This window comes from Centroberyx affinis, unplaced genomic scaffold (assembly GCF_046629955.1).
Source record: "Centroberyx affinis isolate AG114_WGS23_722 - 3 ecotype Tasmania unplaced genomic scaffold, CSIRO-AGI_Caff_v1 ptg002219l_1, whole genome shotgun sequence".
NCBI lineage: Eukaryota > Metazoa > Chordata > Actinopteri > Beryciformes > Berycidae > Centroberyx > Centroberyx affinis.
In genome coordinates, this window is record NW_027280519.1 from 1 (window position 1) to 15,271 (window position 15,271).

General features: G+C 43.5%; 1 protein-coding gene across 1 annotated transcript; it reads right to left on the minus strand.

Moving 5' to 3' along the window:
• Positions 1–669: 669 nt before the first annotated feature.
• LOC139655240 (5-oxoprolinase-like) lies at positions 670–11,663 on the minus strand (the record flags this gene model as incomplete). Its single annotated transcript, XM_071532587.1, has 13 exons — positions 11,559–11,663; positions 10,556–10,768; positions 9,877–10,068; positions 7,538–7,652; positions 6,715–6,838; positions 5,788–5,983; positions 4,959–5,124; positions 3,561–3,699; positions 3,168–3,238; positions 1,940–2,115; positions 1,682–1,822; positions 1,245–1,357; positions 670–840 (listed from the first exon to the last, which is right to left on the minus strand). Coding segments are annotated over exons 2-13 (1,775 nt in total), but the record flags the coding sequence as incomplete, so codon positions are not given.
• Between the last annotated feature and the right edge of the window lie 3,608 nt (positions 11,664–15,271).

Below are 15,271 nucleotides of genomic sequence, written 5' to 3' on the forward strand. Positions count from 1 at the left end.
AATTATATTTTCTGTCACTATTCAAGATCTTTAAATTTGACAATTTTCAAGGATTCAGTATTTGCCCCGGAATTCGTCAGGGTGGAAAAGCCTCTGAAACAAAATTTTAGACCATGGGAAACTAAAACTCCTATAAAACCCCATCCAATAATTCCTTCAGGAGGGTTGGTAACTTGTTAAAGCAGGGTGACCCAACAAACTTATTTAATGGTAGGGGAAACTCTAGAATACATTAGGCATTTAAATGACAAATGAATCTACAAAAGATATTATCGAACAATTAAGTGAATAAGTAAAATGTGCAGAGAAAATAGATTTCATCGCAGGTTTTACAGACTGTTTTTATGTAGCTGTGGTCAGGGAGCAAACTCCATCATATATGTTTACTAAAAGGCCAATGTCGGCCGTGTATATTGGCAAACCGATACATCAGTTTCACCCTAGTTTGCAGTATATACACATGTAAGTGTTGTGAGTGCTTCAATCGGTGAAAAGGTAGAGAACACCAACATACCTAGACAGGCTGTGACGCCACTCAAATGAATTTAGAATCTGTTGTAATGGAGTTTTAGTGTAGCATGAACTGATTTATCCGGTCAAAAGTCAGGGCCAGGGGACACACTAGTGTATATGAATAAAGTGTGTGTGTGCTTGTGTGTCACCCCCGACCTGGTGAAGCCGCGTGCGTGGAGTGTGTGGTGGCAGCGCTGGGACAGCAGCTCCACCCTGCGGTCCAGCTCGCTGAAGGAGCGCTGGTCGTACTGCAGGGAGCACGGCTCCTGCACCTCCTCCACCACATCAGCCAGAGCCAGGCCGTACGCCGACAGCACGCCGCTGTACCTGACACACACACACAGAGGAGTGTTTACTACAGAGAGAGACACAGACACACGACCGGACACACACTTCACTCTAGCGTACAGAACCCAAACATACTGTACATAGACAGCAAGATGCACTCCACACGTTTGCAAGTGCACATCCACTAATACTGCACTGAAGATGGTCACAAATGATGAACAGAAGCAGACAGAAAAGCATTTTGGGCTTCTGTCAAATTATTGAACCAGAGGGATGAATCATCATGTCACTAACACTCAAACATGACAGCATGAGGTCTGACTGCACCCATCAAGCACTGAGCCCCCTTTCATTGTAAGTGATTTTTTATTTTTACACCTGTCTCTCTTTCTCCAAGACTCACCCACACACACACGCACTCACATGCATACTATTGCCCTTACTTATGTATGAAGACAGTCTTCATCCCTAAGGCTCGTGCAATAGCACAGGCGTGTTGACCTCCGGCGCCACCAAAACACGCCAACACATGTTGAGATGTATCATGGCCCTTGGCCTGCAGGGAGGGAGGGAGGGAGAGAGAGAGAAACTCAGAGAGGTTGACTGTATCAAAGTCAAAGTCAACTTTATTGCCATTACAACCAAAGGTTGTTAGGAATTTGTCTTGGTGAGCCCATAAAAAGAGACACAGCTCTGTAAAAGACACATTTCAAACATTCACTACACACACATACATACTTGAACTGAATAACTCAAAATGTAATAAATAGCATAAAATTCTCCCCAAAGAGAGAGGCACAAAGAGGGGAAACACTTTAAGTTATTACTATAAAGCTTATGTTGTAGAATCAAATCAAGTTCCAATCAACACCCAAACTACCTGCGTCAGAGCTCTGATTGGCCTGCACATGGCCTCATTAGCAACACGGATGAATCCCATGGCAACCTCCTCCACACTCATCTCTGATTTGCTGCCTGGGGCTGTGCTGTTGTGTGAGTGGTCAGCCCCGTTGCTGCTAGCCTGCAAATAAACAAAAAGTCATATCATTACTAATCCCTTACGGAATTATTAAGGAAATTATCATTATATCATCTTTAAATAAGCAATGTAACATAATATCTCTGTAAATATTAGCACCAGTGATTGGTTGGAAGACAGGAAGTGGTTGATCTCCTGGGTGAGGTGACGGAAGTGCTTCATGGTCTCCTCCAGGGACAGGGGCTCGTTCTCCCCCGGCCCGAAGATCCGCGGGAAGAAGGAAGGCAACAGTCGGCCCAGGGCCAAGTTAGCATCCGTCACAGTCAGAGGCCCACCTGGGAGAATCACACAGAGACGCACCATCACTAATGCTGTTTTAGGTTCTCTTAAAGACTACAGTGTTTATACTGTAAGTACGCTTTTGTGTCAGATGCTTCACTTCACAGAGCTGCCTTTCAGAGATTAACAAGGTAGAGAGATTGAGATTGAGATTGAGATTACGAAGTTGAAACAGTAGTTTTTTGTATATTATTATAATGCAAATAGTTTACGATTTCATCATCCTGTAACCACCATGTATGTGCCTATAGATGTAAGTGTGCAAGTACAAACAAATCGCCTGATGAAGGCCTGTGTGGGTCATTTGCATCACTAAATGGCTGTTTTATCTGCAAGTAAAGGTGTACTGTTGTACAGAAAATGACAGTCAAAACACTTAACATCACTATTGCTTTTAAACTAACACTATTGCTGTTTTATGTCATATAAATGTCTAAGATGTGTGCAAGTACAACAGGGAAAGGCACGGGTGATAATGTTGGATGAAATAGAACTGACTGCTACAGGAAACTCCTATACTGAAGTCAGGGTGTAGTGCAGTGTATGAAGTACATATTACAGCTACAGTGTGGGAAGCTTGAGTTATGTCATCTGGAATTTCAGCAGGAGCCTGGACTTTTGCCAATGTTCAGCCTTTACGCAGCTAAACCGGATTATCAATCCAAAGATGGGGGAGGGAACGGGACAGCAGAACAAACAAAACCAGCTCTGGCTCTCCAGATGCTACAGGTTCATGGATTTTTGTCTGACAGCATGGAGCGCGGATTAGGTGTATATCTGAGACTGGGTGAAAACAAAGAGGGTGGAAAAGAGAAAATATGGGTGGGAGAAAGAGACAGAAGAGAGAGAGAGAGAGAGAGAGAGAGAGAGAGAGAGAGAGAGAGAGAGAGAGAGAGAGAGAGAGAGACGCAGAGGTAGTAGGAAATGTATAACCAGGATCTAGACAGGAAGAAGCAGACAAAAGCAGTGACAGGAGGGGGGGAAGAGTAATATAGAAATGAAGGGAGAGGGTGATGAAGGGTGGGGGAAAACGTGAGAGATCTGTCACCTTTTCTGTAGCAGGCCGGTCCTGGATGTGCGCCTGCAGACTCCGGCCCGACCACAAACATCCCAGACGTGCTGACAGAGTGGAAGAGGGAAGGAGTGAAAAAAGGAGCAAGAGAGAGAGAGACCATGGGACACAAAAAAGAGCAGGAATTGTATAATTAAGTAAAATAACAGCAACTGGATTCAGTCCTGTTTATGTGGAATTACAATGCGAACCTGACAACTTCCAAATCTGATTTCAAGAGCCATGTGAGCAGAATCTCACTTTTGATGCATCCAGATCTCTCACTTAACATGTCCTGGTGCGACAGGAAAAGTCTTATTGGAACAACAAGTATAACCGCAGCAGGGCCGACATCCCGGCATCGATGTGTCGATTCTGTGAGCGACTGACCTGAAGAAGAGCCTCGACCCTCCGCCTGCAGCCACAGTGTTGATATCCAGCTGAGGTGCTTGCAGCGTGACTCCGGCGGTGGTGGCCTCGAACACGTGCTCATACTGGCCCGCATACCGACTCACATCTGTGGACGTTCCTGCAGGGGAAAGACAGAAAACCAGGAATCAGGAAATAAGGAAAGTGTGTCACCTTTGGGATTTTTGATCTTCACTTGATAGATTTTTTGAAACTAATAATTATCTTTATTCGTATAGCACTTTTCAAAACACAGTTAGAAAGCACTTTACAAAGGAGTGAATAGAAACAGAAACGATAAACTCAACAGTAAATGCAAAAGGCAATGTAACCAAAGCAAGAAACATAAAAGCAAAGAAAGGAACATAAAAAGGTCACTGACACTGATCAGGCCTACGAAATGATACACATGAATTTAAGTATACAGACACCTTGATAAGAATATCTATATTAATATCAGGACTGCAGTGTTAACACGTTCTTAGCGAATCAGAGTCTCGGACAGCTCTTCAACAACACTCCAGTTTCTTCCCAAAAGCTTTGCTACCCCCTCCATCCATTCCCTATCCCCCTTTAACACCTGGATCTCAGTGCCAACTTACTGCTTCCTGCCTCTTTTCCCCTGCTATAATGCTAGTGTCAACATATCTATAACCCCGTCCCTCCTCTTTTTAGGTTGAATTGTCTCATTAGCCTTTTCCACCCCCTTCACTGTGGCCTCCCAGCCCACGCTGGACCAAAACCCCAACCCCCACTTCCTGGCTGAGAAACACAGAAATCTAGTTTCTGGTGGTTGAACAATAACAGGCTGGTTATGTTGTCAGTTGGTTAATCATAGAGTGTTGAGAAGCACTGCTCTGCCATAGTGTATATGAGATGTATGTTAGTTAAGGGTTGTTCAGCTGTAAATGAACATTGAACATCATTTTTAGCTTTCAAACAAAAAAAATCTGGAAAAAAAGGTTAGGAAAAATGCAACTATCAAATGCGACAATTGATGATGAGGATCCTCATCAAACTGTTTCATACATTATCCCTATTCCTCACCCTTAAGTTGTACATAAAAAGAATGTATATGTACAACTATTATAGTACTACTAAAATATTAGGGATGCTTACTCTTTTCATGAAGTACACTGATGAGGTGAAGCCAGGCAAAAGCCATTATGCCTTATTAATTTCCCTTATTAAACTATACAGTCACAAAGGAGGAGATGTAGATAAAGAGAAGCAGACAGGTTAGAGAAGGATTTTTAAGCTTTGAGATGACTGAGATGTGGATTGTGCAAAAGGGGCTGCAACTGAATATGAGGAAGATGTCCCTAATATTTTGTACATGCAGTGTATGTTCCAGCTGCTAACAGTGCATTCCCCCCTCACCGCCCATGTCGAAGCCGATGACGGGTTTCTTCTCCATCTGGCTGTACGAGGTGATGGCGTAACCCACCACGCCCCCCGCCGGGCCGGACAGAACGGCCCGCGAGCCACAGAACTGCTCCATGGGAGTCAGGCCGCCGTCCGACTGCATGAACAGCACATCCACATCCTGAGCAGAGAGGGAGACAGGAGGGGGAAGAGGTCATTTTTTTGGTCTTAGCAGATAAATCAGTAACATTTGAATGGCTCAGTTATATACAGTCTTCGGTGTTTGCCTGTTCTCAAACTTTCTTCCCGCTGACCACCGTACACAGTCTCTGACCGTGAGCCAATCAAATCAAGGCAAAACAATGGCTCTGTATCAGGCTGTTGATTGGCTGCCTGTTACGCTAACTCTATACAAGGCACTAGAAAGTAAACTTCTGCAAAGTTTTCCTCTGTTTCTCCGCTGCTTTTGACAGTTAACTAGCCTAATAACAGTATCATATTGAGAGTCATATTGCGATGAAAAAAGTATATTAATTAATTTGGCCAGTAACATGATTCTTGGATGTAACCATCAATGTTCTACTTTTTAAATGCTTGCTGCATTGCTACTGCACTGTTGCTCCACACCCAAGAAGAAACATCTGGAAAATCCTGCATGTATTCATGCAGGTTGGGGCAACTTTTACGACATCAACAGTGTGAATGTTGAATATAAAATTGAATGGGTGGGCATGAAAGGTGAGCACAAGTGACTAACTGTATTCTACATATGGTAACACAAAAACACAGAAACACACACACACACACACACACACACATCCACGTGAGAACACACAGCACACACCTTCAGGCCGCCCTTGAAGCCAGAGGTGAAGCCTTTCAGATACTGACGGATCTTGGGTGTGAGGTAGGCGTCGGCGCAGACGGTGTAACCCCGAGGCACCGCCCGCACCATGGGCATCACCTCGCTGGACAGAGACACCTGGCTGAAGCCCAGACGACGTGCCAGGGAGCCCACCGCTTTCTCATGCTCACACCATCTGAGAGAGAGGGAGAGAGAGAGGGGGGGGGGGGGGGGGGGGAGGTGGAATGCAAATCAAACATAAAGCTCTTATGCAACTCCACTGCTGCCTTACACAAAGTCCTGTGTATTGTGTTTTGTTATCACTTTAAAAGGCGCCCTCCCTCCTCTCTTTCCTATTGGATGGTATGTGTGTGTGTGTTCTGTCTATCGCACATGGCAGGAGGCAAGAACATCTTGAAGGTCAAGCTCTGGTTCCCTGAAAGTGTCTTTTCAATGTGATTCAATCTAGCTGCTTTGATTACTTTTACAGAGGAATAGGAGTGGATTTCAAGTAAAGACAGTTGGAGGAAAGGGCAGGGAATGATGAACTTCCACCCAGTAAGCCACATGGGTTCCACAGACATCAGAAACCAGGCAATCTGACACCAGATACTTCTGACATACATACTCACCACACCCAGAGAGAGAGAGAGAGAGAGAAAGAGAGAGAGAAAGAGAGGGAGAGAGAGAGATATGAAGAGAAAGACAGAGACGAGACAAAGAGAGCAGGAATTGCATAATTAAGTAACCGAACATCAACATAATTAAGTAGAGAAGATTACAGAAATAGACTCTTTCCCAGACATAGAGTTATTATGTGAGAAGGACAGAGAGAATCAGAGCGACAGACAGAGAGGAGTAGTGAGAACGGGAGGATGATAAAATAACATCTCTCAGCCTGAAAGTACAGATATGGGCTGTAGTTACGTGTATGAATGTAGCAGCAGGACAGCCAGGCTGGTGATGCCCCGGGACAAAACCCCTCTCAGGTCTTTCTCCACACGCTGCAGATCCAACTCCCTCCACACCTCCAGAGAGTCCCCCGTACTGCCTGAGCAACAGCATACAAGCTGAGTACATTACAATTATTTCACAGAACCTAGTGGGCTTGCCATTTTTCTGTGACTATAGCATGATCATATTAGAGTTAAGTGCTGCGAAAAGAAATAGAATGAGTACTAAGGAAATAGATAGCAGATTTTTTAGAGTGCAATTAGAGTGAGTAAGGGTGACATGAGGTACTTTTTTGAAAAGATTAGTTTTCAACCTACGATGGAAGATGGGAAGTGACTCTGCTATTCTGACTGGAGTAGGAAGGTTATTCTCTACGCATTGTCCATGCATATCATTTACATAATATCACTTAAACTAAATTTTGCATGAGTAGAAAGAAATATAGCAGCCAAACAAACCCACAAGAAAAAAGGCCTGTGATTCATTTAGGGTCTTGACTGAAAGGTTATGAGACTTTACAGCACTCAAATGTTTGTCTGTGGACAGAGTGGACTGCCCTACTAAGGTAAACAGCAGTAACTGCTTCTTGGGTTTTCCAAAGGTCAAATGCCATGACTGAAGTTTAGATTACATTTGAACAAATATTAGACCAATAGGTGCTACTAAACCATATACTGTATATTATCCACTTCTGTGCCAAGAATATTAATATATTATATCAGGACATGAGATAATGCTCTTATGCAGTTGCTGCCCTGTAGCTCTGCATGGCAGTGGACACCGGATCATTTCATACCTGTGACGACACGTTTGGGATCTTTCCTGGGCAGCTGGCAGCCATCTTGCCTGAGAACAACTCGCTCATCCACTTCTATTACCTCCTCATACAGCACTTCAGGCACTGAAACCTCCTGTTGATACCAATACATACACTGTCCTGTAAACTGGGTGCTGGGGCAGTTTTTTTTTTTCACAAAACATACATTGGTCTGGGTAAATCTGCTTTTAACTAGCGGTGCATTGACAGTGCTAGGTACAATTAGCAGGTAACGGACAAAATAATGGAAACACCACCGTTTTTGTCCTAGTTATTTCAAAACACATTCATTTGGGGATTTTTGGCACTCTATCAAAGTGAGAAGGAAAATATGGAAATTTGTGTGAAAAATATAAAATTCAAATTCCAGTTTGCATAAATTGAAATTCTCTTTGAAACTTGAAGGATTGGACTCAAAAACCAGTGATAAGGAAGCCACTTATCCTATACTGTGCCTGAGTATTCTGATGCAGAGTCCAATCTACACCCTAAAATCCCATTAAGTCCCATATTGATGCTGAACTGACCTCAGCTTTGTCAGCAAGAAAGACAGAGTTAAAACAAATTTGAAATGAAAATGTTCAATACACCTAAATACAACCTAAAGATGACCTGTCATATGAAATGTATACTTCTTTTGACTGGGCACTATTGTTTTGACACTCCATATTACTGGCTGTCTGTAATGTTTGCACTTGAGGAATTTAGTGTTTTCTACTGCTGCATTTCTTGTAGCTTGCTTTGGGTGAGAGCATCAGCTGAATGCCTAAACTGTAAACGTAAAAGCAGATGAGTAGGTTTGATAAGTGACCAACTAATGGTCACTTATCAAACTAACAACTAATGGTACACTGGGCTGGGGGCAAACTCCAAGACCCGCCTCCATTCTCTCATGAACACACATGCATAGTCAAAAAACATTTCTTTAGCTGGCTATGATGCTCCATTTGAGTGTATTGGTGTGTGTGTAGTTGTGCAGGTGTTATTATGTGTGCTCAGTGCTTCATGTATAGTGCAAAATGATACTGTACATAGCCTATAATTCCCCCTGCTAACCCTTAAACACACCTTTACCAATATAAATAAAGTATGAATGAACGAATAAATGAACGAATAAATGTGCATGTGCGTGAGTGTGTGGGTGCGAGTGTATACATGCCACAGTCAATCCTGCTCCTGGCTCTAGTTGGACCAAAGCCTCAACCTCCATTTCACATAACCAAATAATCACATATACTATTGACATAATGGACTCACAAGTTAAAAAGTTATCTTTCATATTTACCTTGCAAACAGGCTGAAACCATATCAGTCTCTGGCATCCTTTACATAATGCCCCAGTGATAAGTAATGGCACAAACCCAGCACAGTAGTACGATCGTTATCTCAACTTCTCTGTGAATGATTCCATCAAAGCATACCGGAGTAGCTGGCATACGTCAAAGCTGATGAGTTAAATACCAATAGCAAGTTGTGATTGAAGTGTTATGACACAGCTAGCCACCATTGTGCAGTGCCATAACTTCTCCAGCATTTTAGGCTTCAGCTGCTTAGTAGCCTACTGATAAACAGAGTGCAAACGTCCGCAAAAGCTGAACAATACTCTAACCTGCTTGTTACACCCAAACACATTATTCCTATCACTTATTTTTAAGTTTAATTGACTTATTGACCTGCAAACTTACTGTATAATTAGGTTTTGGAATCAAGTCTCCATCTCTGTTGTCTAATGGCAGAGCTCCCAGATCTGGATCACCACCAAAATCTAATCAATTGTTGTTTTTCCAAAGGCCTATCGGTCCACCAAATTTCATAGAAATCTGTTCATACATTTTTCAGATATCCTGCTGACAGACAGACAGACAAGCAAACCTAACTAACACAGGTGAAGACATAAAGACATAACCTCCTTGGTAGAGGTAATGAGGCTGTTGCTGCAGTACTCAGCATTGGCGTCCGTCTCCAATCCCCCACTACTTTATTTGACTTTGTTCAGAGAAACCACCTTCAGAGGAATTCTCTTCTACATGTGTCTCCTGATTAGATCATGACAGGAAAAAAAAACACTTCAACACCCAGCCTGGACAAAAGGCTTTCACATCAAGGGACTTTCATTGTTCCTTTGCCTGTCCCCTTCCCCTGTCGCCCTAATTACCCAAGTTCAACGCCAAAAGAGTCCAAATTGAGAGAGAGAGTTGAAATGGTTGGATAAACTCCCTATTCAAGGTCAAACTGGATCACATCAACTGGATTTTTACCCTTTTATTGTATGTATATATGTCTATAATCATTCATGTGGGGAAACAAACCCTACTAACCAAATCAAAGAGCTTGGGTCTGGCCTGTGTGCCAATGTGCAGCAGATCCTTGAAGCCCTTTGTGACGAGGAGGGCGGTCCTTTCTCCTTCTCTCTCCAGCAGCGCATTGGTCGCCACCGTCGTGCCCATTCTGATCCAGCCAATCAGAGAGGTGTCTACGGGCTTGTCCCGAGGAAATACCTGCCCCGTTTCCTGTCAACAAACACGCACACACACACAACACACCAACAGTGAGTCAGGATGGACGCACATGGCTGGCATACACAAATACTAGCTGTAGTACATACACACACACAGCCAAGACGCACATGAATGAAGAAAAAGATGGACAGGGGCATACACACAAACACATGTACACACTCACACAAATGCATACACACACACACACACGTACACATGTGTACTATCTGTTGTCTTGCACCATCTCCCTTACCTGCCCATTCAAAGACACACACACACACACACACAAGCTCTGGACTCATATCTTAAGATTTGTGACCTCTGTTCTCTCTTTTTATCTGTATTCATGACCTTTGTTTCTCCGACAAACAAGTGTTGGTTAAAGTTGTCTCTAAATTAATTTGACTTAACTTGACCTGGCTGGTCATTATCATGCAGATATGCTTCTCTGACCATGTTCCACCATTCCTCCCTACACCCATCCATCCGATCACGTTACCTCCTCCAGGACTCTGCGGATCCCCTCAGTGGGAGCGTCTTGGTAGTTCTGCGGGTCCCGGGACAGCAGTTTCAGGACTCTCTCCCGACCATCTGGCAAGCGGGCAAACACATCGGTGAAGGTGCCACCCCGGTCGATGGCAAAGTCGAATTTCCCTTTGGTCTCAGCCATCTTGAAAACAGAGAGAAAGGCTGCTCCTGAGGCTGTGATTAACTAGAGAGCGAGAGAGAGAGAGAGAGAGAGAGAGAGAGAGATTAACTACTACATCAAGTCCCTATAAACAATACTAATGCTCTAGAGCTAAGGGAATCAGTTGGAGACCTGTTGGAAAGGGGTTAGGGGGGCATGAGAAAATACTAATCACTCACACGATCAATACACTCAACATCGCTCTGACATGACTTTAAATGTGTTACTTTGCATACATAACATAATGTGATGTAATGGTCTGTCCATTTCGCCTTCTTTAAATTATGCTTCATAGTTGTATCTTTTCTTTCTTTTTCTTGCTCTTTCTAATAAAAGCCAAGCTAGGGGCAGGAGCTGGAAACTAGCAGCTATAATCTCTGTATGCAGAACCTCAGTTGCATCAACTTGTTTGTAACCAGACTGATAAATAAATAAATAAATAAATAAATAAATAAATACCACACTGTAAACACACTATTGAGCACCATGGAGACAAGTCCCTATAGGAATATAGAGTGGTTTTTCTTTAGGGCTATTCCAGAGACCTAAGAGACAACAAGCAATGATGAAGACTGAATAAAATCAGAGAATTGCATTGCCTTGATCAGTGCGATCGAGATCAATATGTTTATGCCTCATAACTCTACAGCCTGATCTGTCTGCTAAACAACTGAGCAGCTGGTTGCTTGCTGCACGCTCTCGCTGTAGCCGATCCACAGCTTGTGTGCATATTTCTTTATCGAACAGGCAGCGTGAAGCGTGAAGATAAGGCTTTTTACAGGCTGACAATAAGAGAGTCGACCTCTTTACTTACCTCTCCGGTGATTGCACTTGCAAGGTGTTAATCTTTGATAATCCCGTAACAGTCGATCCTCCTCCCTCACCTCTCTCCGGTCTCTCCCTGCGTCCTTCCCCCCGTCTCCTTCCTCACACAACAGGAACCACGTTGTCGGCGTCGGAGCGCTTTCTCATTCGCTGAGGCTTTTACTCCACCCCCCTGCAAGGAGCGGGTCAGTAAAATGAACTTCCCCCTCGTCGCCTGGCACCGTGGGCGTCAAGTGAAAATGGTCTAAGTTTCAAGACCACTGTTTCTTTTGCGTGGATATAAGTGGGTCCGGAGGTTTTGGGGAGCAAATGATAGTATTAAGGTGTGACCTTGCCATACCTCGGAGGTTTAGTGAATTGACGCCCCTGTGACTGGAACCAGCACCTATAATACCTGGATAATAAAAATAATACCTGTATAATTCTCTGCGCATAATGAGATACTCGGTGCACTTCAAATGAACGGGCAGGGCGTCCCCTTTCTACTTGAATTCAGTTCAGTTCAATTCAATGTGCTTTATTTAACAAAAAACATTGCCAAAGTATGTAAAAAGAAATTATTCATCAATTAACCAGAAAATGAATCCCATCCCCTCCCATCTATCACTGTGTGTGTGTGTGTGTGTGTGTGTCCACTGTCCACTTTCTGTATGTAACTTGTGTTTGTGAGGAAACATAAACATCTTTGTATGTCACAGCAACAGGAAGAGAGATTCTGTCTCGCACCTGTCCCACCCCTTCCTGCTTTACCAAGTCGCTGAAGTTCTTGTACAAATCCTTCTCAACAGCATGACAAAACTGAATTCTCACAATCAGTGTTGTCAACACACCAGGTAGAGTTTGTCTCCTTCGATCCAGTGCTTGCAGCCACGGTCGGCCTTTTCTCCTTTCCTAGAAAACTCCTTACAAGTGCGCATGTCACTAAAACTGCCTTCTCCCACCTCTGTCATGCTTCATGCTTCATGCTTCATGCCTCTGTCCCTTATTTTCTATCACTCCCTATCCGACCACTGCACCAGCTTCTCTCGCCCAGCTCCTCAGCAAACTGCAATATGTTCACACGTGACTCTCCCCACATCACATCCTACAGCAACTCCACTGGTGAGCCATCAAACACAGAATTCCCCTCAAAGCCCCACTCTTCACTTAAGTAGCACTCCATGTTGCGTTGCGTCTCCATCACTAATCGCCCCTCACTCCTCAGGCATCTCAACAGTATTTTTTGAGGGAGAGCATTGCTTATTCACTTTGCCCTGCGTTATTTTCTTCCAGGTGGTGACGTGACACTTGGAGGACTGGTGACTTTGGAGCTTTGGCGACTTTTTTGTGAAGTGTGTTTTGTAATGTTCATGTGACATTGTTTTGTACAAAAGAAAATAGTGAGGTTTGAGAAGTTACTTTGGGTAATACATACACACATACACACACACACACACACACACGCATACATGCACACAGGAATTTGACAAAGTCTGGTGATGATAGCCTATGCAGCATTACAGTAACACACAACACTACATACTCTCTGTTATTCATTCCTTGACAATAGTCTATGTAGATCCTCTAGAGAAGTGGTTCTCAACCTGGGGGTCAGGACCCCCAAGAGGGTCGTGACATAATTTTGTGGGGTTGTGAGATTATTTAGCCTATGGAATAGGAAAAAACATATTTCTACGATACAAATTTATCATCATGTCTATTTTTTCTAATTTTTCTGTAAATTATTTATTTTTTTCTTGTGAAATACTGATTCGTTTTCAGCCTCCATGCCTCCTCTGATAACTAATCAAATGAAACAACCTGGAAAGGGAAAATCATGACCTGTTCATCACTCTTCATATGCAGCCTGTGACTGGGGGCCGCAGGTAGGAATCACCTCACTTTAAGGAGTCACGAGCCAAAAAGGTTGAGAACCACTGCTCTAAAACACATTCAGATTGCATGACTGCCAGTGGGTGGAGTGAGGTGGAGGAGATTTAAATGTAGGCCTGCTTCAATTACTGTCAATGATTTGGATAGTCCAGTATTGCCACCACCCCAACCCATCAACTGTGTCACAGCAGTGTAAAACAAACTATTTACAGATACACACTGCTGACACACCCCTGGTCTGACAGTGGCCGCCAGACGCTGCACCATGTCGCCACGGGCCCAGGTGCAAGGCGCTACCTGAGGCCTACTGGCCCCGCCAGATGCTAAGGCCAGCTTTCAGGGGTCAAGGGTCACTCAAACACCCCGCAAGACGCTGAGGTGATCGAAAATAAAGAAAGGGGGGAAGGAAATCTGCCTCAACTGGCTGTATTTTATTGTTTAATTGTTTTTATTATTTTATATTATATTATACTGGTATTATATATTTTTACTTTTATTTTATATTTTTTATTTTAGACCTAACAGGGCATCAATAAAGTTTCATCTTTTAATTTAATATTTCATTTAATTTTAATGTCATCTAATTTTTAAATGTTTTGTTATGTTAAGGTGAGTATCCACAAATTAGTTATCCTTACTTTTACGGAAGTATACGTTTGAGAATGTGTAAATTAATTCGTTGATAATAATTTGATCTATATTTTACCGTACTATTTAATATAAAACTAAGATGAAACAATGTACAGATGCCCAAAGCTAGTCCAGCAGCCTAGATTAGCGCCTGGCCCTCTTACTGCAAGGCTGTGAGCATTTCGGCTCATCGCTGACATCGAGCTCGATGTCTGGCTCCTGCACTCCTCCCAGGCCAAAGGACAGTGCCTCCCACAGGCGCTGCTTGACCTTACGACCCAGCTGCAGGGTGTATGGGCGGGGCCGGCCAGAGGAGAAGTGTAGTATGGGATCCACGATCGCGTGGTAAATCTGCTGGTACTGCTCTGCAGTGCGGCCATGGATCAGTAGGGGCTCGTCTCTGATCTGCGAGCCACTGTTCAGGCACAAGTCCCGGTCTGGGGAGAAGGACCGGGGGCGAGGCCCCAGTCTGGCAGGACTGCGGCATTGCGGAGGAACCTGTCCTCCAGGGCCTCACTGAGCACCCGCAGGTTCCCCTCCTGCTCGTCCTCCCTCCTCCTCCTTTCAAGAGCCTAATAGTTGGAGGGAGAGGATGAAGGGACAGCTCAGCAGTGGTACAGAAGGTTCTGTGATACGCTGGGCAACTTTGTTTACAGCAGTGGTTCTCAACCTTCTGGCTTGTGACCCCTTAAAACAATATAATAAACCTATAGGCATCACTTTGTTTGGGGCGCAACAGGCTGCAGAGTGATGAACAGTTCACCCAAAAAATGATTTCAGGTTTTTCCATTTGATTAATTATAAGCAAAAATTAGAGAAACATCTGAAAAATTAAGACATGATAATAAATGTGTTTTTTCCCAATCCCATAAATCATCTCGCAACCCCCCAAAATGATCTTGCGACCCCCTGGGGGTTCCCGACCCCCGGGTTGAGAACCACTGGTTTACAGCAATGTTGTAAGGAAACATTTCTCAAGCATTTCAACACTCTTACTTTGCAACTTCTTGTTACTCAGAGAAAAGCTGTATGTATGATTTTAAATTGTATGTTTTTTCATTTATCAAGGATACTTTGAAATCACGTGTGAAAAATGATGAATCTATATGTATGATATGGTATATATGATATATGACATGATACGATGTGTTGTATTGCATTGTAGTGTGTTAGTGTATTGTACTGTACTGTATTGCAGTG